Source organism: Canis lupus, chromosome 10 (genome assembly GCF_003254725.2).
Source record: "Canis lupus dingo isolate Sandy chromosome 10, ASM325472v2, whole genome shotgun sequence".
Lineage (NCBI taxonomy): Eukaryota > Metazoa > Chordata > Mammalia > Carnivora > Canidae > Canis > Canis lupus.
Window position 1 is genome coordinate 50,011,299 of NC_064252.1, and position 23,422 is coordinate 50,034,720.

Genomic DNA, 23,422 nt, shown 5'->3' on the forward strand with positions numbered 1-23,422 from the left:
GTTTAAAGGGAGTAAAATCTGAAGCTTTGGTGCCTGTGATAAGCGCCCTCAGTAAGCGATGGCCTGGAAAGGCAGGTATCTACCAGCCTTTAATTTTCCCTTGGAAAATGGGAGTTGATTTATTCCACAGTGATTTCTTGAGTGCCTCCTATGTGCCAAGCGTTGTGCTGGTAGCTGTGAGAACAAAGCCTGCCTTACCAGCCTCCTCAGAGGCTCTGACCAAGCACTTTGGAAAATCTGCCTGCTGCCTGCTGCTGACGAGGGGCCCCTGGGGAACTTGCCACCTCCTGGCGCGTCCCACCTGGAGCCCTCCCTCAGTGACCCATCGCTGCCTGCACAACTCTGTCTTTCTGTTCCTGGCCAGCCAAGCTTTACTTGAGTTGGGATCAGTGGCTTCCTGGCTTCTCCACACGTAGCCTGATTCTGGGCCAGGGTTTGTTTGAGGCCCTGTTTGGATATTGTTAAAAGTGGCAGCTCTGCTCAGAAAGGTCAGCTTGAGAGACTAGAACAAAGAGATCTTTCAAGCTGCCCTCTCATGGAGCCGGGGAAAAGCCCCAGCTCTACCTGGCACAGGCAGCTTTAGCTCAGGCTGGTGGGAGAAACCCCATCTGATTTCCCATTTCCCAGAGGGATAAGCTGAGCCAGAGGGTGTTCCCAACATGATAGAACAGGTCAGGGCCAGCTGGGAGCCCAAATCTCCCCCAGACAGCCCTGGCCACTGGAGCCTCCGTGTTGGTTTCTCTCTTTATGAGCATTCAATTAAAATTGGGATTTAGGGGCAGCCCTGGTGGCGCAGCAGTTTAGCGCCGCCTGTAGCTCAGGGTGTGATCCTGGAGACCTGGGATCGAGTCCCATGTCGGGCTCCCTGCATGGAGCCTGCTTCTTCCTCTGCCTTTGTCTCTGCCTCTCTCTCTCTCTGTGTCTCTCATGAATAAATAAATAAAATCTTTAAAATAAAATAAAATAAAATTGGGATTTACCCAAAAGATGCCTGAGGGTGACGACTTGCTTTGCTAAAGAATTCCTGGGAACTTATTTAGATGCCAGAATCACTTACAGATTTGAAAATAGTAAAATTACAAAACTGTTGGGCCATGGGATCTTGTGAAAACACAGCTCTGATTTCCTTAATTGTGTGTGTATTGGGGGCAGGGGGCAGGATCCCTGAGAGTCTGCGTTTCTCTGCATCTGCTAGGCGATGCCAGTGCCGCTGGTCTGGGAGCTGTCTTCTAGTGTTGATGATGTGGAGATTAAGGGCAGAGAGAGGACAGTCCTTGAGCTGGAGTGGGAAAAAGAGGCCGTAGTCCCTCTTGGCTCTGGGCTCCTGGTAGCAGCCTGAGCTGGGCTGCCAGGGAGGAAGCTGGCAGGGAGCCCACAGAGTGGAAAATCACCCACAGGTCTCAGGAGCCACTGGCTGTCTCTGGGCCATAAGGCTCTGGGGCAGTCCCAGCATCCAGCGCCTGGGTTCAGCCTCGCCCCGGCCTATGGCCATTGGCCCAGCTGCCAGGGCATTGGTCTCCTGCAGGCTTCTCCAGAGCCAGCCATTTCTTGTCTTTTCTGGGAGCTCATGCGGTCTGTCTTTTTTCTCTCTCCTGGTGATGGCTGGTGCTGGGCTCTCTCCTTAGCTGGCCTGACCTCTGGCCTTCTGTCCAATTCTGGATTCCTTTCCAGGCAAAGGCCTCCAGGGGGAATGAAGGGCCTCTGCTGCAGACCCCTCCTATTTGGGCTCTTGAGGACTCCCTGTCTGTCCCTGGGTGTAGTTCGCCTACCAGGAAAATCCTGTCTTTCTGTCCCCTGTGAGGGCAGGGCTGGGACACAAAGCTGGAAGATCCCTTCTGGTCCTTCTGTTCTCTGTCCCCTACTCATTCACTCCCGAACTTCCAAGCAAGATAACGTAGCAAATTAAAAACATGGTTGTCCCTTCTGGAACTTGGCTTCTTAGCATAGGAGACCTGGAAGACACTGAGGATTATCCAGACCAGTAGTTTTCAACATTGAATGTCCATCAGAACCCCCTGAAAACTTGATACAACCCAGATTGCTGGGCTCACCCCAGAGTTTCTGATTCAGCGGGTCTGGAGTGGGGTCTGACTTTGCATTGTTAATAAGTTCCTGGGATGCTGATGCTGCTGGTCCAGAGACCACACTTCGAGAACCTGTGGTCTAATCTGTTTCTCAGACTGGACCTCTAGTGATATATGAGGTGGTTTTAAGTGATATACAGACTAACTTCTTGGAAGTGTTTCTATATTTAATATCTATTGGCAACAAACAAACAACCCCCTCCCCCCAAAAAATAGCACACCAAATCTAGGATTCCAGGTATTTTTTATTAAGACACATGTACTTAAGTAAAAAAAGATGTAAAGAAAAGTATCACATATATTTTTTTAAAAAATGGATGGTGTGCCACTGGGAGCAAGAATTGTGAGTGTGGTCTGCAGATGGCAGAAGACTGGGAGACACTGTTCAAGCTGAAGTCCTGATTTGTAGAGTTGGGGACGGCACCGCGCAGGGAGGCAAGCCCCTCCGTGGGCTGTGTGGCATCAGTAGCAGCGCCCAAACTTGAATCATTTCTAAGGGCACATGTGTTTCCAGTCCTGTTAGCCCCTCCTGGTTCTTCTGAAGCTCTGGACAGACTAGAAAGGTCACTATGACTCTAACTCTTTATCCCAGTGGTCTCTGTCTTCCCTCTCAGCCTTACAAACAAGGGTCTGTGTTTATAATGTTGGTAGTTTGTACATCTTTGCTGTCTTCTGTGAAACCAGAGGTTCCCAGAAGGCAGGGATTTATTTACTTGATCTGCCTGTTTGGCCTTTTATGGCTCCAGGCCCCAGAGCCCCCAGGAATCTGTTCCGTGCATGGAAGATGGAAGACGGGCTCCCATGACCTTCCTGGGCTGCCACCGTTGGCTTTTCACCTCTCTGTGGCCTTTCATTTCTCAATTTGCCGACCTGGTGGCCTCTGCTTTCTCCCTTGTGAGCTGTGATCCAGGGCACCCCCAGAGCAAATGAGAAGGGCAGGGCTCAAACATTGGCTGAGCACCTGCTGTGTGCCAGGAGCTGTGCTGGTGCTGAGCTTCAGGAGCGAGACAGAAGCCCTGCCCTCGGAGCACACAGTGCCTGAGGGGTCAGCCCATAATGGAAAATGAGCACGGGAGGTCACACTTCAGAAGAGGAATTGATGGGGTGCAAGAGGGATGCAGGCAGGAGGGGCAAGTGTGGGTAGGGGTCTGGAAAGGCTGCAGGGAGGAAGTGATGTTGGAAGGGCATTCTGAGAATGAATGTGGAAGGGCTGTTTAAGGCAGTGGGAGGCGTCTGTACTGAGACTTGACATAGATCATCTGGTCAGTTGTCCAAAGAGGAGATGAGTGGCAGGAGATTAGTAAGAGGTGAAGGGCAGACCCACCAGCCCCCAATGCCATGGTGAAGACCCAGATAAGATTCAGTGAGCCCTGAGGATGCTGACAAAAGGGCCAGCCTTGGGAGGGGGCAGGGGATACAAGATGATGTTTGTACGTCAGGCATACAGACCCCTCCAGGGACCAGGGGGCAGTGTTTCAAACTGCAGGCCACAACCCATTAGTGGGTCGCAAGATCTGTTTAGTGGGCTGCAGCCAACATTATAACAAAGAGGAATAGAGCAAGACGTAAAATTGGAAATAGCAGGGTGGCCTGCACACAAGAGAGCTAAGTAGTGCATCAAGAAACTTGCTTCCATTTTATATAAAGAAAGTCTCATGCATGCTGGGTTGCAATTTTATTTCTTTTTTAATTTTTTTATTTTTTTAAAGATTTTATTTATTTATTCATAGAGACACAGAGAGAGAAAGAGGGGCAGAGACACAGGCAGAGGGAGAAGCAGGCTCCATGCAGAGAGCCTGACGTGGGACTCGATCCAGGGTCTCCAGATCATGCCCCGGGCTGCAGGCGGCGCTAAACCGCTGCGCCACCGGGGCTGCCCTCTTTTTTAATTTTTTTTAAAAGATTTTATTTATTCATGAGAGACAGAGAGGCAGAGACATAGGCAGGGGGAGAAGCAGGCTCCCTGTGGGGAGCCTGATGCAGGACTTAATCCCCAGGACCCCAGGGATCACAACCTGAGCCAAAGGCAGAGGCTCAACCACTGAGCTACCCAGGTGCCCCTGGGTTACAATTTTAAATGTATTTTTTTGCCCTTGGTCATGCTTTAAAAAGCTTGCAAATGATTTCAGGATCCAGAGGGCTGGCAGGGCTTGGGGGAGGTGAAACTGGCTCTTGTGGTTATCCAGACCCCAAGTGAGCCGGGCTGAACTGGGACCTGGAGATGGGGACTGAGACGTGAGAGGATGGACCCCGGTGTTGACCAGATGTGGTGGGTGATGTTGTGGGTGAAGATGGAGAATTTGGGGAAGTCTGACACTAGCCAGGGCTTTGGGGTAACTTGACATCATATTTGAGGTACTCAATCTTGGTCCCCTTCTGGTGGTGAACTGGAAGCCAGGGTTGCCGGGGGGTGTGGGGGACACCCGTTCTTGGATTGACAATGTCCTGGACTTCTAGGATCCTGGTACTACAACTCTGACCTTTCATTCCATTTGGGTGTTTTCAAGCAACACTCAAATGGGCGGGCTCCTGCTCGTGTGTGCAGGCTTGATGATAATCCTGTGGGAACTAGGCTGGTAATGGCCCTGCTTCTACTGTTTCCCCCAGGAACATCGTGAAAGGGATGAGAGAGCTCCGGGAGGTCCTACGCACTGTGGAGACCAAAGCAACTCAGAACTTCAAAGTGGTAACGTGGCGGGGCCTTGGGGCTGGGTGCTGGCTGTAGCTGGCTTATTCGGGGGTCACTTTCAGTGGGAGATAACAGACGCTAGCAGGCAGCCTCTGAATCAGGGATGACAGTATGTCACATGCGTGCTTCTACTCGCCCTGTCTGTGCTCTTGGCAGACATTGTTACTCCATCTCAGCGTTCCCTCCCACCGAGCCTGGGAAGCACCCTCAGCATCCTTATCACAGCACCACACGTAGCCTCTAGCGTTAGATCAGGGTTAAAACCCAGTGTCATTCCTTCCTAGTGGGATGGTGTGCTAACTCTTAGAGATTGTTTATGATCTTAATAAATAACCTAGACTCCTTTCCCTGACCCCAAGTCAGGCCTACCTTCTTAGGCTTTAATTTACCCGAAATCAGAGCCACGACGGCTTCTCACTCTACTATTTTTGGTCAAATATCAGAAAGGTATCTGATCAAGAGCGCTGCCCGTGCCAGTGGCTTCACGCTCTGCCGGGGCCTGCTGAGTCCTCAGAGCTGTGCTGGGCCCCATGGGGCTGGAGGAGGAGGACACATACCTCCTGTCTAGGAGAGGAGAGAAGACAGAAGATTAAGTAGAAGCCATCAAAGGCCAACAGAAGGGGTGGGGTGGCCTCAGTGCTGGAAACAGAGAGAAAAGGCTCCTCGGGAGTGGAGTGGTGGGCCTCCTAGGGGTGGGGGGCAGCATACAGCAGCATGGGCAGGGCTGGCGGATTTGGCGGAGGCCATTCTGGGTCTGAGCGCCTCCCTTTCTGCCAGATGGCGGCCAAGCATCTGGCAGGGGTCCTGCTACATTCCTTGAGTGAGGAGTGCTACTGGAGCCCCCTGTCCCACCCGCTGCCCGAGTTCATGAGCAAGGAAGAGAACTCCTTCATCACACAGGCCCTGCGGAAACCTCACCTCTATGAAGGAGACAAGTAAGCCCTGCCCAGACCACGCCGGTCTCGTGCTCCCCACCTGGGGCTCCGATGTCCCCTCTCTCTGCCTGGCACTTTCCTCCAGCAGCCACCCAGCTCACTGCCAGGCAGGCTCTTCAGCATCCGCAAGAGCCAAATAGACCAGGGAAGATGGTCTGGGGATGGAGATTGGGAGGAGAATTCTTTAAGGCATCCAAAGGTCGAATTATTTGAAGGTTACCTGCCTTCCTACCTCTCTCTCATTTGATTAATTATTGAAGGTGGGATCTGAGTGGCCCTCCCCTGCTCCTTGCCCTGGCTGCCTAATGCAGCACCGGGTGCTGGAAGCTACATCTCTTCTCCCAGAGCATCTGTAGCATTTCTGGGCCCACTGCCCACCCCAGCCTTTCAGTTCCATAACTCTGGGGCTTGAGAAGGAGCTGCAGGTGGCATCTGGGGCTTGAGAAGGAGCTTCAGGTGGCATCTGGTGTCTATGAATTATGCAGGAGGGGGTCACCTTACCAGGGCAGCTGTTGACTCTGGGGCAGAGGGGCCTGCATGACAGGCCAGCCGTGCTGCTTTGACAGGCTTCTGCTGAAGCCGGGGTTGCCGTTTGTGTCTTTCAGCCTCTACTGCCCGAAGGATAATATTGAGGAAGCCCTCCTGCTGCTCCTCATCAGTGAGTCCATGGTAAGCTCCAAGGCTTTCCTTCTCTGCCCCTGTGGGGTAAGACTGCAGGGCTCAGGTCCTGATCCAGCTCAGCCTCCCACAGACATCCCTGAAGTGAGATTCTTGGATCTACCCCCTGCATGGGGCTAAGGCTCACTTACCAGGTTTGGGTCTGGTGCACGAGGCTGTATTTGGCACTTGAGTAGGGACCAAGTTATGAGTCCCCAGTACCTCTTCTCGGATCATAAGAGATGATTATCAGTGAGTCATCAGTATGCACTGAGCAGCCCTGTGCTGGTGCTGGGACTGGTGTGAGGGAGTCGAAGGAGCATGTACTCTCAAGGCATAAGGCCTGGATTCAGCTCCCAGCTCTGCCACTGTTAGCTGAGGGCCACGGGCAAATCTAGTACCTCTGAGCCTCAGTTTCTTCACCTGTAAAATGATGGTAGTGCACAGGGGTAAGTGTGCCTGTACCAGGAATTTACTCGTTCAGGCAACTATTTATTATTAGCATCTTTGTGCCTGGCCCTGTTCTAGAAGCCAGAAACACAGCAGCAAACAGATGGAGAAAAGTCTCTGCCCTCCTGGAGCCTACATTCTAGTGAGAGAGGTGGACAGTAAATTAATTCACTACTACAATATCCAGGGTACTGGTGTCTGAGTGCTATGGAAAAGTAAAGCAGAGGAGGGAAAAAGCGTGCTGGATAAAGCACACATGAAGTGCTCTTTGGCTGTTTTCACAAGAGCCGTTTCCCCTGCCCCAGGCAGGGAGATGAGCCAAACACGCACACATGTCTATACATGTGCACACGCATGCACGCATGGAGCTCCAGGGAAGGAGAGAGGTGTGGTCCGGGGAGTGGTGGGAAGGATGGCCTGGACTGGGCTGAGGGAGGTCCAGGTTCCACTGGGCAGAAGTCGGGTGGTGATGCCGTCCACATGCGTGCTCAGGAGGAGTCCAAGGCTGGGTCTGAGCCCTCTGACTGAGGGGTCTCTCTGAGCTTGTGAGCTGGGGGAGCCCCCCCCCCCAGGTTGAGAACTAACTTTGCTGAATTGGCACATCTGAGAGCAGTGGGTGGAAATAGGAGTTTAAGAAACCAAGACCCCATGAGCTGGGTCCCTGAACAGACTAGAAAGCTAATGTTCCCCTGAATACCTGGGACCATGAGTGCCAGACTTGTTCAGAGAGCTTTGGTCAGTGGGTTTCCTCTGCCTCAGTGGGTCCATCAGCAGGTAGGCAGGAGGAGGGACACTGGGCTGGGGTAGGATAGAGGTTATCCTTCCTTGGCTAGGCCATGGTCCTGAAAGGTTGACAGGGTCATGCTGGTGAGCGGGTCAGTGGTTGCTCCAAGGAGGGGCATCTAGCTGGTTAGCCCAAGGTAGGGATAGAAATCCAAATGACAGATTTGATTTTCATGGGTGAACAGTGCACTTTCCAAAGAAAATGGGCTCTCACTCTGACCACAGACTGCACCTTGATTTCTTTTTTATCTTTTTAAAGATTTTTATATATTTGAGGGCAAGAGGAAGCACAAATGTTGGAGAGGGGTAGAGGGAGATGTAGAAACAGATTCCCTGCTGAGTGGGGAGCCCAACACGGAGCTTGGTCCCAGGACCCTGAGATCACGACCTGAGCTAAAGGTAGACGCTTAACCTATTGAGCCACCCAGGTGCCCCTGAGCCTGGTTTCTTTTTTTTTTTTTTTTTTTTTTAATTTTTATTTATTTATGATAGTCACAGAGAGAGAGAGAGAGAGAGAGAGAGAGGCAGAGACACAGGCAGAGGGAGAAGCAGGCTCCACGCACCGAGAGCCCGATGTGGGATTCGGTCCCGGGTCTCCAGGATCGCGCCCTGGGCCAAAGGCAGGCGCTAAACCGCTGCGCCACCCAGGGATCCCTGAGCCTGGTTTCTAATGATGGAACTGCAGACATAGACCGGTACTCTGTCTGCCCCTCCCCCACACACACACCTGAGCCATCTCCCCACCCACACCCTCAGATGAGACTGCACTAAAGTCTCCTGTCTCAGGAAACTCCCCTCCCTGTGCTGAGGATTACAGGTGGGAGGTAAAAAGGTGAAAGCAGGAATGTTCCTTAGGCCCTTTCTCTGCCAGATTCCAAACTGATTATCTCCTAGAGGGAGGCATTACGTTGAACCGTATGAAAAATAACAATTTCGTACTTCAGTCTAGAACGAATATGTCTCTAACTTACAGATGACAAAAGTAAGGTTCAGGGCAGGTGTGTGTGTCTTGGTGAAGGTCACTCAGTAATGATCCTCGCAGCCGTGATACAAATCATGTCCGCCTGCCTAGATAGCTTCCAAAGCACAGAGCTTGGGCCCCATGGAGCCCAAGCTCTGGCCTGCAGTCCTGATCTGCCACTTATGAGCCGCTTTGATTCTCAGTTTCTTCATCTGTAAAAAGGCCAAGGGGGTAATTTTGAGGATTAAGTGAAACAAGGCTCAGGGAGGGCTTTGTCAACAGGGACATGCCTGTGGGTGTGAGACAGCAGGGGCTGAGGCTGGAGTCTGTCTCCCCCAGCCATATTCTCTGGCCCCTGCCTTATCTGTGTGCCAGGACCAGATGGAGTTCAGATCCCTTTCCATGAGGTTATCCCCCCACCCCACCCCAAAACCCTAAGCTGCCCTATATCTCAAAGTGGAAGATGGCCTTTTACTACAAGGTGGCCCACATTTGGAGCCAAGGTGAATTTTCCTAAATACTTGCTTTCCATCTTTGCAGCTCCTGCCCTTTTGTAAGAGGCTGTATGACTTGCTGGCCTGCCCAAGAGATCCGGGGTGCAGGCCAGCTTGCCAGGCGGGGTCCTGGGAATTCCCTCTAGCATGCACAGCAGAGGAAGTTGTACACTGGGCGGGGAGGAGGCTCTCCTCCAAGGCCTGCTGATTTGTTTCCTCTTGCTCACACACAGCCTTGTCACACATTCAGAAACCAGAAATTTGGTGGGGAGCTTTAGCATGTCCTCTACAGAGGGCTTTCCTCTTGGGATCTGGGCCTGGGCTCTGACTTCTCTCTTGCTCCTGTTTCATACTCTCCTTCCCTGCAGGTCACATTCTCAGGCAGGTATGGGCACCACCGTGCCAGCCTCCCAGGCTCTGATCCCTTAGCTGAACCCCGAGGCTCAGCCTGGCCTCCAGGTACCTGCAGGATTTTCCTCATCTCCCTGTGATGCTGCCTGGGTTTGGCTGCAGATAACAGGGAGAAGCCTCTAGAACTGCAGCTGGCTGCCTTGGCTGTTACTCCGGTTTTACTAATACCTGCAGAATTCATTATGCTGTGGTAAAAGCCACGCCAGCACAGGCAACCCAGGAGACATAATCATCAAAGCTTTCCACCTCCAGGATCATCAGAGCAGCTGCTCTGGGAAAGGGTGTTTGCAGGTTTCTTGAGCACGTCAGCCCCTATTTTGTGGTTTGGAACTCAGAGGAGTAGCCTGCATGCAGTCTTGAGTGTGGCGCTGTTACCTTGGATATGGTTTTTGTTACAGGCTAACCGAGCGTGATCAGAATGAATAGGGAACCCCACCCCTTGTCTTTCAAAAGGTAAATAGAAACCTTACAAATGTCATCACAGAAATGCAAGGTATTCGAGTAATAACTGGTTGAAGAAGATTTGTGTTTTGGACCTAATTTTGAGTCTTTGGGGCCAAAAGGATATTTAAAATCTATCCATCTACCCACTGGTTTGCTCATCTGTCCTTCTATCTATCTGTCCATCCATCCATCCAGTCTTGTTTGAGCAGCTACAGCATGCCAAACCATACTTGGCACTGCAGACACAGTGATGGGGAGTTCAGTCATGGCCTCCATCCCGTATGTACTCCCAGCTACGGGAGAATGTAACCAGGGACCTGGAGGAAATCCTGGTCTTCCTATCAGAAGGAATCACCCCAGTCTCCTGAACCCCAAGTGTATATTCTAGTTTTTAAAAGAATCATATCAAAACTAGTCTGATTTTTCTCAAACAGTTGGAGAATCAGGAAGTATGCAAGTCTTGATCCTTTCTAAAATACTCATCTAGGCATAAAAATATACACGAAAGCAGACTGAATCCGTGGGCCCCTGTTTCATTCAGCTGGTGGAGAAGCTGCTGCTAGTATCAGGTGCTTGGGAACTAAAAGGTCACAAAGGCCTGGTGTTGAGTGAGATTGGGGAGAGGGGTAAGCTTCTGGGGACCCTGCAGGTTAACTCACTGTGCCACGCCGCATGTCAATCCAGTCTTGAATTGGCCATTCACCATCTGTGCGGCCTGGTCAAGGCTCTTCCCTCCCTGATCCTTAGTTTTCTCATCTGTAAAATGTGCCTAATGAGGCCTTTCTTGCACAGAAAAGGCAAGACAGCGAACACACAGGTGCCTGGTACATTGTAGATGTTTGACACGTGTTTGTTTTGTCCTGATAAATACTTGGTTCTGATTCAGTCATTTCAGAAAACATTTAGGCTCAGATCTAGTTGGAAGAAAAATTGGTTTGAGGATACCATTCAGTTTAAAAAAAAAAAAGTGCTTCTCGGGCTTGATTCCATTTGGGACTCAGCAGATGAGCACAGATTTTGGCACCCGGTTCGCTCTGCTGCAGGCTGCCTTGGTAAAGGGTCTGGTAACGCTGCCAGCTCGGAACAGGCGGTTCAGTAGAGGTGGGAGAGCCTCTCGCCCTCGCTGGCAGGAGGAGCTGTGATTTCTGCCGCAGAAGCCTGACGCGGCAGGAGAGTGGGGGCCGGCGTGGGCCTGGCCCGGGGCTTGGGGTAGATGGGACACGTCACAGAGCATGCTATTTCTTGGCTCCGTGGACTGGCAGCTTGAGAGCCATGGTAATTATGTCTGCTGGTGGGGGATGACAGCACGAGCGGAACATGACAGTGTCCTCCAGGGAGGGGCAGGTGCCAGTCACAGAGGCTGATGGGAGACTCCTTTCCGGGGTGCTTCTGTGGGGTGCCAGCAGCGGGCCCTGAGGCTGGGTCCGTGGCCAGGATGGAGCAGCTGTGTCTGAGAACCGGGTGGAGCAGGGCCTGGACATGTTGCCCAAGGGGCTTTATCCCTGATTGGGAAGGCCCAGCCTTGTGTTTTGCTTCGGTTCCTCCATAAGCAGGGCCATCCTGGGGCCTCTGATGGCATGGACGGGCTACTGGATACTTCTTCAGAGGCCTCTGGGGGTGAAGTCAGAATGTCTAGGTTCTAATCTGGGTCCCACCTATCTGTATGCTTTGGGGAGCTTTCCTGGGCCTCGGTCTTCTCATGTGTGAAATAGGACAATAGTACAGGAGGTCACTGTGAGATGCCACTTACAAAGTACCCCACAAGTCAATTCCCTTTCCTTCTCTTACCCTGTTTGTGTCAAGGATTAGAAAGGAGAAACAGGGCTGGATGGAAATGAAGGTCAGTGTGGTCTGAGGCTCTGCGATTAGCACAAGGTCAGGACCAGGGCTGACAGGGGAGGCCCATGAGGCCAGAAGCTGTCCTGGACTGGCTTTTGGAGGTTTCACCTTCTGGGACTCAGTGTTGGAAGAAGGGTTACCTGCCTTGGCTTTCACGTGGGCTGGCCAGCCTGGACCCATGGCAGATCCCTTGCCGGCCCTCCCATAAGACCCTAGATTTGCTTCGTGGATCCTTCTCGAAAGATGTGGGTCACACTGGCAATGATGAGCTGTTGGAGAATAGGGAGTAGGGAGGAGCATGCTTTGGCGTTTCCTCTTGACCTGCAGTGGGCCTGGGGTGAATGTTCTCCATTTGGAGGAGGCTGCCTTGGGGGAGACAGATTAGGAACAGGTACAGCTCAGGAGCCCTGCCTGGGACAAAATGTGGGGACCAGACAAGGAAAGGAAAGGCACTCCCAGAGGTGAGGGCTTGGAGTTTGTGCAGGGAGGAACAAGGGGAGAATCGTCTTCATGGCCCCAGACGAGTAAGGATGATGGTGGTGACAAGACTGTTCATTGTCTACATGTTGCCTTCTAGGCCGTAGGCGCATGCACATCTGTGTCTGTGATCTGAAAGATTTCCTAGCAAGGCCACTTGAATAGTGGAGGAAAGAGTGGCTGGGACTAGTTCAGAGCAGGCTGCTGGGGGTGAATCGGAGCATCGCTGGCCCGAGGGCGGTGAGCTCAGGCAAGGAGGGAACAGGACCCCTGAAGCCCCCAGAGTTCCTGCCCTGCTACCAGCCCCCACAGCTTCCTTCCTTTTGCCATGTCTCCCCCACCCAGCGAGCAGCACCACAGCATTTTACCGCAGCCCCACCCTAAAGCCATAGCAACTAGGGCAAACTTCTGTTTTTGGTTTTCCTTTGTGGAACCATACTTCCCGCTTGACACAGGCGCCCTGAGACCTCTTCCCTGCTGTCTGCCTGCTGGGGAGGCCCAGCCCCAGGCTGAGAACCACCCAGTCCTCTGACTTAACCCTAGCCCAGGGCTGGAAATCCGCCCCTTCTGCCCCCCAGGCATGCACTCTGTCTTAAAGGTCAAGAGAAGAAAGGCCCAGAAGTCTTTCTTGACATCACTCATGATTACAGATGTGGACCACAGAAGGTGGTGGAGACAGCAAGGCACGTCCCTGGCCTAAGAACCAATGAACTGTTGGGCATACAGGTGCTGGGGTGTGTGCCCCATGCCAGGAGAGGACAAGAGGGGGTGGTCTTGCCTGGCAGGATGAGTCAGGTGGCCAGGTACCTGCACTGAGGTCTGAGGGGCCAGGAGACATCCAGGTTGATGGAGGGCATAGACAGTCCATGATGCTTAGGGGGAGCTACAGGGAGTTCTGTGGGGGCAGGGGGAGACTGGGAGCTGACTGGAGGAGAAACTTGCCAGGTGGACAGGGCCTCGTGGTGAAGGACCTTGTATGGCAGCCACAGAAAAGGAAGTTTAACTTTGTGCTGGGACCGTGTGGAGGGGGGTGGGAGTCGGGGTCCACAGGGGTTACTCTTCAAGGACAGGCCGACCAGAGCTGAGGATGGACAGACCATGCCCAGAATGAGACTGGTCTGCACATACAGCCCATGTGCCCAGCCAGGCTTCGCCCCAGGCCCCACAGCAAAGCCGCCCAGCTGCAGGCTGCCTGCACTGCCCCCCTTCCATCAGGGCCCTCTCTCCCACTGGGTTTCTAGGGCAGGTTCCACTGGGCATGAGTACTGCTGCTATGGGGGTTCCATGGCCCCCTCTCTGAGGGCAGGACTATACCTCACATCCTCTCATTGCCTCCACCCTTGTCATTGCTGCCTAGCAAGGCCACCTCTGGAGGGTGGGGGGAGCATTCTCGGGGGCCAGAGCTGGGGAGTTGCCAGAAGAGGAGATGAGGGGTGGTCCATGGCCAGGTTTGTGCTCCTCCTCTGCTTTGTCAAAGAGCTCCTGCCAAGCCTCTGAGAATTTCTTCTGCCTTCCTGATGGTGCCTGTGTGGGTGGATTTCACCGGGAGGGAGGGGGATTTCTCTGGCACTTTCCCTCTCTACTCCTCTCCCCTTAACCCTTTGATGTTCCTGACCAGCTCTTGTTTATTGGGCTGGCAGCAGTGCTCATCCTTTCTGGGGATCGCTTGGCATCCCTGCACCTTCTCTGGGGGCTGGCCCATGTACATGGGAATGGTCACAGTCCTCACCTATTGTGGCCAGAGGGGCACCCATCAGGACCCCTGGCCACTGGCCTGTCTTCCTAAAGTGCCCCCTTGGGTGAGTCACTTCCTTACATCTTAGAGGCATTTTGGCTTCCAGAACCCTGTGAGAACGCACTTCAGGCCTACACAATAGGGCACATTCAGAGCCTGCAGTGATAAGGCCACTGGGCTCCTTCTCCCTCTATAGCCACTCACCCGTGGGAGCCTCAGCCCCTAACCTGGAGAAGGGGTTCGTAATTTTGCCCAGAGGGAGGTTTTGAGGACCATCTGTGAATACAAAGGATTGTCTGGATCTGACAATGGGAACTTGGTTTTAAGGGCCAGTAGCTCCCTTTTATCCCAGCATCCTCGATTCTGAGGTCCTATGTGGGGAAGTAGAAGAGGGGGAGTCCCAACACACAAAAGGGGGTTCAGCCCCAACTACAGAGGGAGAGGGATACTGGGAGTACCCAGCAGGAGCATCTGGCTGGAACCAAGCTTTGCTTCAGCTCAGATAGAGCCCTCAGGGGATATGTGTGTAGGAGATGCCGGGGTCCCAGAGCATCCTTAACCTGGTCCCTGCCCTGTTGCTGTTCAGCTCGGAGACTCCATGATTCTTGTTGAATTACTCCCAGGCCTGAGTGTTGTCACCAGAGTATGGGTTTGCAAGGGCTTGGGACCATAGGCCACAGAACAAGAGGGTCGTGAATCCCCATTGGGGAGGCTTCAGGCTTGGTGATACAGAGCCTCTTGCTTCAGATTGTACAGAATTGCCTACTCCTTTTTTTTTTTTTTAAAGATTTATTTATTTATTTATTCATGATAGACACAGAGATTGAGAGAGAGGCAGAGACACAGGAGGAGGGAGAAGCGGGCCCCATGCTGGGAGCCCGACGTGGGACTCGATCCCGGGACTCCAGGATCGTGCCCTGGGCCAAAGGCAGGCGCCAAACCGCTGAGCACCCCAGGGATCCCCGAATTGCCTACTCCTAAAGCACATTTCCCCATTGTCCACTGCTGCCGCCCGCCCCGCCCCCCCCCCCCCCCCCCCCCCCCCAGGATCCCCCAATCCCCTTGCTCAGCAGCCACCTGGCAACTCTGAACTACTGAATGCATAAGTGCTGGAGAACAGGAACACAGGCCCCATGTTATGGGAGAGGTTTCTTAGGGAGCTCAGAGAGGAGAGCTCTATGGTCAGAAGGAGTCAAGGATCAGGTCTGGGTTGAACACAGGAGTGATGGGAAGGAGTGGGGGGTGCGGGGGGGGCATCCTTATCAGAGGGACTTGTGGCACCAAGGGGCCACAGCCCAAGCTCCCATCCTGTGAGTGAGGCAGCAGAGCCACCCACCTGATCTAGACAATTTCAGATATAACTTGAAGCTACAAGCATGCAAGCAGCTCTTCCATGAAACAGCTCACCTGTATCCTCAAAAATGCTAGTGTCCAAGAGATGGGGGCTGAGGGGTCCTTCTGAATGATTGGAGACTGAACAGACGTGGCCCCTGAATGTGGGCATGGTCCTGGGTTGGGTTCTGGAATGAGACAACTTCTAGTAAGGCCATTGGTGGGCAGGTGGTGAGCTGTGACTGAACTGGTGTTCGGAGGTAGCAATTTTACATTTCCTGAGATACTGGCATTCCTTGTGTGGCTGTAAAGAGAATGCCCTCTGGTCCTCAGGGGTCAAGGGTCATCTTACCCCAATGACTCTGTCATTATTATATACTAGAGAGAGAGAAAGCGGACGTGGGCGGTGCCATTATCCTTGCAACCTTTCTGTGGGTTTGAGATTCGTAGTCTGAACCATTGAACACCAGAAGCCCTCCAAACTACTGCCTCACCCCAACCTAGGCTGCGGGTGCAGGTTTTCTGTCTTACATGGGAGTCATTTTGGGGGTGTGGAAACGCTCTGGCACATTTTGGGAGCATGGCCTGGGGTAACAGCGCAAGGGTCACAGTCACTGGGCCTTGGAGGCAGGCAGCTGCTTATTTTATGTCCTTATTCTTTCCTAAACCACATCCCTCTTCAGGCTACCCGGGATGTGGTGCTGAGCCGGGCGCCAGAGCAGGAGGAGGACCGGGCGGTGAGCCTGCGGAACGCTGCGGCCATCTATGACCTCCTGAGCATCACGCTGGGCAGGAGGGGCCAGTACGTCATGCTCTCCGAGGTATGGCTCCCACCTCCGCCCCCGAAGTCAGGCGGCTCACCGAGGCAGTTGGGTGGAGCCACCCTTTGACCTCCTCCACCATCCTTTCCCTGCCTCCGCGGGGTACAGCTCAGTCCTTGGGGAGACCAGGCTTGGAGCTGTTCCATTTCCAGTGCTGGGAGAGCTTCCCTTCACTGGTAGGAGGGATGGTTTGGATTTGGGTTGTTCTACTAGTGTTTTTGTATATTTTCTTTTGAAAGAACACATGGGATCGTAAAGAGAAGCACAAGGGGGAAATTAATCCATCCCCCAGTTTATGCTGTAGATGACACTGGTATTTTGTGACTCCATCTCCTGGCAGGGCTCTGAGCTTGGTGTGTGTTGGGAACCTGCAACCCCTTCCCACTCAAGCTAGACAGAGCACCTCCATTCTATTGAGCAAACCCTCGTGGGCAACACTCCCGGGGTGGCACCCATCTGGGGTGGAGGCAGGGGAACCAGGACACCACGCTGCCCCCTCTCTATCCCCCATGATGCGAATGGCATACACACATTTTTAAGCTTTCAGATCTGGGCTGGGATCAGAGGTAGCTCTAGGGCTCGTGTCTCCTTGTGCAAGAGTGGGCCTCTTGGCAGTAGATTCTCTCCATGTGTTTAGGACGGCTCCTGAGAGGAGAGGTGGTGACATCCGCTGAGCCCCTGCTTGCACCCGGCAAGGTGCTTTTAGATGATAACATCTTTAAGTGATGTTCTCTTGAGTTTACCGATGAAGCAACCAGAGGGGTTGCTTCTTGCCCTAGATGGTGGAGGGGAGTGCATTTGAGCCAGGACGTGAACCCAGGCTATTGAGCTTTTTTTTTCTTTTTTTTTTTTTTTTTATGATAGTCACAGAGAGAGAGAGAGAGAGAGAGGCAGAGACATAGGCAGAGGGAGAAGCAGGCTCCATGCACTGGGAGCCTGATGTGGGATTCGATCCCTGGTCTCCAGGATCGCGCCCTGGGCCAAAGGCAGGCGCCAAACCGCTGCGCCACCCAGGGATCCCATATGGACTCTTAAAGTCCATGCTCTCTGGTTTCAGAACGCACCTCTGTCCCCCACCCTGCCTGACCATGGCCACAGGGTGAACCCTGGCCTCACATGCGGGCTGCTGCCTCCATTGAATGGAAGCACTTGTATCGTCTGCCGGACCCCACCAGGCCACTCCTGATTTTGGGTTGCCCAGGATCGGACAGGCCAGCGGGGCAGTCAGTTGTCTCTGGTCATAGAGAATAGCAGAACCGAGAAAAGTCTTTCCATTTGGGCAACTTTGTAGTTGGCCTGCTCTGCCACTTACTGGCCCTGTGACTCTGGCAAGTCATTCAAACCTCAGCCTCCAGATCTGTGAAATGGGGGTAATGGAGAACCCACCTCCCAGAGTTGTTGGGGACAGTAAGTGTGAGTACATGTAAAAAGCTGAGAGTGGTACCATGCACAATAATAATAAATGACAGTTATCATTTTTATGGGATGTTTACATTTTAAAAGCTCCTACCCAATCTCATTCACTTTTCACCATCGCCCTGTGAGACATTCACATGTTACAGAGGTAGGAACCGAGGGCCAGAGACGGTCAGAGACATGGGCAACATCACACAGCATGACCTGTCCAGTGCCAGGGCCAGGATATGCCCGGAGTTTCCTGACAGGAACCAAGTATGGACCTCCTGCAGCCTCCTACAGGAAGTGATTTGGACAGTGATTACCCTGGGGGGTATAAGATCGGCTGGGGGTTGGAGGATCTCTTGGGGAGAAGTGCTGACCAGAACCCTCTCCTCAGTGCCTAGAGCGAGCCATGAAGTTTGCGTTTGAAGAATTTCACCTTTGGTACCAAGTGGCCCTCTCTATGGTGGCTTGTGGGAAGGTAAGACCAGGGTGTGTGTTGGGTGGGGGAGGTTGCACACCACCTTTGGGGCCTCTGCTCTCCTCTGGCTTCTTCCAGGGGCAGGCAGAGGGCATGGCGATGATTCAGAAATGTCCCCCAGCATCGGGTTTTAATCTCTAGGAGAGTGAGGGGTGCCAGAGTGTCATACACAGACCCCTGTGTGACTCTGGTGTCCATCTGTGACCTACAGGTGTGCAACTGTGAGTCTGTGGATGCTCTTCAGGTACATGTGCACACATGGGGCATCAGAATTTCCATGTGTGACTCAATGAGTACAACTGCACAAAACAGGCATGGGACAAGGGTTCTGAGCGAGGGACATGTTCATTTGGGCCATAGCCCTCTTCCTGCACATCAAGTGTGGTGTCAGGAAAGGACCTTCCTGTGAAAGGACCTGTTTAGGAGGGAGGGGTTGAAGAGTAGAGCAGAGAAGTGGCACCCACAAGGGAGTTTGGAGGGAGAATTGTGCCCATGGATGTGGCAGGACAGGGGGAACTCTGCCCAGTGTGAGGGGACTGTCCTTATTCCGGGTCACCAGGGCCACCTTCACTCTCTACCCACCAAGCCCTGTTCTAGCACCCCCTGGTTTCTCCTCTGATGAGAATTCCACTTACATAAGCCTCTATTTTCAGCAGTAACATGAAAGGAAAACCTTTCCGGGGCTGGGTGCTAAGGGTGTTAGAGCCAAGGATGCTACAAATGCAGGAAATAAGGTGGCAGGAGCTTGCAGATTGTTCCAAGAGCTGTAAACACCCAGAGCCCTTTTGTGGGGCTGAGGGGATTCCTGCCCCCTCCTCCGCCCATCTGTGCCACCTGCCATTTCTAGCCTTCAGCTCCGCTCAGAGGAGGGCCCTCTGCGGCTTGCCAGCATCTCCCCCACAAAGGTTAGACAAGGAAGAGGAAGAGGAGCAGGTGCTGCAGCCTCATAGGTGGGAAGGAGCCAGGGAAGTATGTGTAGTGAGAATCAAGTAGGGAGCTTCCCACCCCCCTCAGCCCCCACCAGGCATTTGTCTTCCCCACTCCCATCATGTTAACCACCTCCCAGAGCATCCTGAATGCACAGACATGGTCCACCCTGACTCTGTGCTCAGCAGGGTCTTGTCAAGGCTCAGGGAGCATTCAGGCCACAGATAGAGTGAGTCCTGAGGGAGGGGAGGAGGTGGGGCTGGAGCTTCCACGGAGCCTGGGCAGACAGCTCACAGTGGCATGTGACAGCTTCTTCCTGCTTCTGGGAAACAAAGAACCTCTAGTCTTGGAATAGTGAGCACAGAGCAGGAGGAGAGGCCCAGGGCCAGGGCAGTGGTCCTCACCCTTCTGGGGGTCATGGACCCTTTGAGATGCCAAGAAAAGCTGAGGACCCCTCCTCAGAAGAATGCAGCACACTCAGGAGTTAGCTTTGGGTTTAATCTCTGGTGGTGGTCCAGGAAACCACTCTCCCCGGCCCCCCACCATTCTCAGGGGAAGGTGTTAGCCTAGGAGGTATGGGATCATCAGCCTCCCTACTGAGAAGAGCCAGGCTCAGAGAGGTCCACACGCAGTCCAGCACGACCCAGGATCCAGGGGGTTTGGTGTCCCAGTCTGGCTTCTTTACAGACCAGCAAGATGGGCACGAGAATGGGCTTACAGGCAGGGAGTTGGGGCAATCGGTGAGTACCTCACACTTGAGGCTCTACAGGCTGGAGACAGTAGGTGATACCCATGCCTGCATTTGGTACAGTAAGAGATTGTTCTGGAAGCGTACTCTCCACCCCTGCAGGAACCCTGCACACCAGCTCAGTGTGCCTGGTTGGCCCAGGCAGCCCTCCAGCAGAGTGGCCAGAGCTGGCCTTTGCCCCAGCGTAAGGTTCTGTACCTGCACTTCTGCTAAAGGTGTGGCCGGCCGGATATAAATACATCTGACACCGCAGCCCGTGGGAAGAAAAGATGAGGTCCATGACATGATTTAGGTCGCTCCTTCTCTTGGTCTCTTCAGCAGTCACATTGGTTGTGTTGCTAGGTAACCAGCATGACAAAAAAAAAAAAAAAGCTGCCTGCCCTGACTGCGGAGTCCTCCCATGGCTTCTGAAATAGCAACACTTTGTGGTCTGTGGTGAACATGGACGGTTGGGGTTGTAGACCTTTATTTCAGTGTTAGAGAACCCTTCAGGCCTGCAGAGGTCAGCAGCCAGGGAAGGGGAGGGGAGCTCGAGGGTTGCTGTGGTGTGTGGGCAGGGGGCCGTGGCCCGGGAAGCTGGGAGTGACCTTCACAGGAGAGCCGATGGCCTGGCCCCCTCCCCACAGCCTGCCGGAATAGGTCATCTGCTGACACCCGCCGGTGCTGGGTCTCACACCTCCATTTCCTGAGTGAGCAGTGGGGAAAGGTAGCTTTTGTCTTCTCCCCTCTGGCCTTTCTACAGGCACCTGATAGGCAAGAGCCATGGCCTCTTCCCTCTTCTCGCAGTGACCCCACAACCCCAGCGCAGTACTGGGCACAGAGCTAGCCCTTGGCTGAGACACGTGGAACTGGCCTACTGAGCGCAGGGCCACCATCTGTCATGTCTGGGCTGAGAAAAGCTTTTCGTTAGCTGGTGGGAGAAGAAGGGTAGCTAGAAAAAGGCTGGGGGTCCAGCTCTCTCTCTGTCCGTGCCTCACACTGAACTATGGACAGGTAAGCCTTCCAGAGCCGTTTCCTCAGTTGCTGGGATGGATGAAAGCTCCTTAATGGTGAGGAAGCTTGGCTCAGAGTAGAGCTTAGTATATGGAGACTCTGGTTACACACCTGCCCCTGCCTACTGGGGATCACACAAGTGTGGAGTGTACACATTTGAGGGGCAGGGGGGTGTCACTGTTGAGTTTTCTTGGAAAAGTGTTGGATTTGGTCAGAAGCCCTGAGTATGTTGCGCGCCTGTGTGTGTGTGTGTGTGTGTGTGTGTGTGTGTGTAGCAGGGAGACCGAGGCTGTTTCTCCTGCCAAGGCAGTCACCACAGAGGGAGGATAGGGCAGTGGTTATGGGCTTAAGCCAGGCTGTTCAAACCCCAGCTCAGCCATGTATGGGCACTGTGGCTTTGAACAAGCTACTTCTCTGTTTCAGTTTCCTCATCTGTAAATAGGGACATAGCACACCTCCCTCATAGGAGAGTTGTGAAAGTTAAATTTATAAAGCACTTAGAACAGGAGACGGCAGACTTTCTGTACAGGGTCAGATAGTGCACGTTTTTGACTTTCCAGGCCGAGCAGCCTCTGTGGGAACTCCTCCACTCTGTCATAAAAACAGCCATGGGCAGTACACACATGAATGGGTGTGCCTGGGTTCCAATAAAACTTTATTCGCGGAAGGTGGAGGGCCACATTTGGCCGGTGGACTGTGTTTTGCTGAGCTCTGATTCATAGCAACGGGTAGTGCCTAGTAAGACCTAAATACGTGTTACCTGGTGTTCTTTTTCTCATTACTGTGAATGCTATTGCTGCCTGCCTGTGGATGGTCTCTCCTGGCCATCCTCAGTAGGTCCGTTCTGTCCCCATCTCTGTGGCCCAGTCCTGGAGCCTTGAGGGACCTCAGACTCCTGCCTGGAGGTTCTCTCTGCCTCTGCCCACTTAGCTTCTCTCCTCCTCTGCCAGCCTTTATGCCTCCCCTGAACTCTCCACGACGGCCCTTCTTCCAAGTCCTGTGGAGCTTCGGCCTCATCTTGTCACCTATAAACCAAGGCTGTTAAACTCAGATGTTTGAGAGAGCCCCCTTTTGCCTCTAAAATTTCTGCGGGTCACATTTGAATTCCTTTGAAGAGTTTCCACCTGTTGTTACCTTAGCTGTTGGCGCCTCACCCAGGCAAGGGTCATAGTCTCCATTTTCCAGATAAGACTCTGAGGCCGGGGAGAGATTTGTCTGCCAACATGACCTGGGCTTCTTCCCCTGCTGGGCCTTCTTCCTGGCTCTTGGAGTGGAGGGACGAAGAGCAGGGACTGGCTATTTGGGAATACCCCCCGCTGTAGGCACGAGGCGCCCAGTCTGTCAAGACCCAGGGCTGCCAGTGATGGTATCACTTGCCCTTTCTTTTGCAGTCGGCCTATGCTGTGTCACTGCTGCGGGAGTGCATGAAGCTTCGACCGTCAGACCCCACCGTGCCCCTGATGGCTGCCAAGGTCTGCATCGGGTCCCTGCATTGGGTGAGTGAGCTACGGGGGCAAGGCCCAGATCCCAGCAGCTACCTCGGAAGAGTGGCAATGGGCATGAGATCAGGGCATGCACATCTTGCTGTGTGTATAAGGGGTGGGGGTGGAGGGGGACATGGGGAGCTGGGAGGCAGACAGGCCTGGAAGGAAAATCTGAGAAAACCAGCCTCTGTCCGCAACAGCAGCTCCCCCAACTCAGGCTAGTATCAGGTTTATGGTTCAGCCTTGAGTTGTGGTCTCTAGAGAACCAAAATGTAGAGTCAAAAGTAAAGTGGGGCCCCACCTGCCCAGCAGTGCAGGAGTGGGCAGGACTTGGAACACCTGGGCCAGCCATCATTTGGATGGAGGCTTCACATGACTACAGCGTACAGTTCTGCGTGGGCAGGACTAGAAGGTGGCCTCCTCCGTTGGCTCCTTTGTTCCTTTTGGCTCTAGCCTATGGGTCCGTGCCCTGTGCTCAGCTGCCTGCCGAGGGCTCTGCGGCTGAAGGGTCAGATACACCCTCTCCCCTCAGGGCCTGGCTTCCTTGAGCCCACACAAGCCTCCTGATGTGAGGGGCCGTCCTAGAACAAATGCATCCTCTCCTATACTTTGGTCGTCTACTCCACCCACTTCTCCTCTCTTTGGGCAAAATAGCCCAGTTCCTCTATCTGCCCTCCAGGTCCATTGTCTCCCTAAAGGGAGCTGCTCTCATACACGGTCCACCCCTGCCTGTTTTCCCAACCCCAAAGCCCACTCTCACCATGGTTGAGGGCCCAGCTTGTCCCAGCCAGCAGGGGCCAGGCTTCAGAATTAGCAGCCTGCCTGACCCACTGCCACTCCCCCTCTTTAGGCATCCAGCCCTGGGAAGGGAGACTTCGTGTTCTAACCATTCCTGCCAAGTCTCCCAGGGACTGGAAACTGGCCTGACCCTCCCCTGGGTCCCTACCTCGCCGCCCCAGTGAGCCTTGTCCTCTCTCTGCTGCAGAGAGGACTGACTCCCTAGCATGAGGGGCAGGGGGGAAAGATCACCTTCCCCTCTGTCTCCTGCTTCTCAGATTCTTATAGCTGGAGTGCCTGCAAGGCCCGGTGGGCCCCATTCGCTGTGAATGGTGCAGGGAGGCAGAAGCATGGCACCGGTGCCCTTGCTCTTAGAATGTGGTTTTAGTGAGGAGGAAATCCAGTAGAATGATCTCTTATAGGCTCCAAGCATTAGGAAACGGCTACACCATGAGGTGGATTAGTTTCCGTGCCACCCCTGGGCGGTCTTGGTACATACCCG

At 53.5% G+C, this 23,422-nt stretch overlaps 1 protein-coding gene across 7 annotated transcripts in view; it reads left to right on the forward strand.

The window, feature by feature from the left end:
• Positions 1-23,422, forward strand: part of TTC7A (tetratricopeptide repeat domain 7A) — a 144,615-nt gene that overhangs the window by 67,201 nt on the left and 53,992 nt on the right. For all 7 annotated transcript variants that reach the window (XM_025466022.3, XM_035696196.2, XM_035696198.2 and 4 more), the window contains exons 6-11: positions 4,692-4,770; positions 5,551-5,708; positions 6,314-6,377; positions 15,975-16,112; positions 17,908-17,991; positions 22,051-22,155. In XM_025466022.3, the coding sequence (XP_025321807.3) occupies positions 4,692-4,770; positions 5,551-5,708; positions 6,314-6,377; positions 15,975-16,112; positions 17,908-17,991; positions 22,051-22,155 (628 nt within the window). The remainder of the gene's footprint in view (positions 1-4,691; positions 4,771-5,550; positions 5,709-6,313; positions 6,378-15,974; positions 16,113-17,907; positions 17,992-22,050; positions 22,156-23,422) is intronic.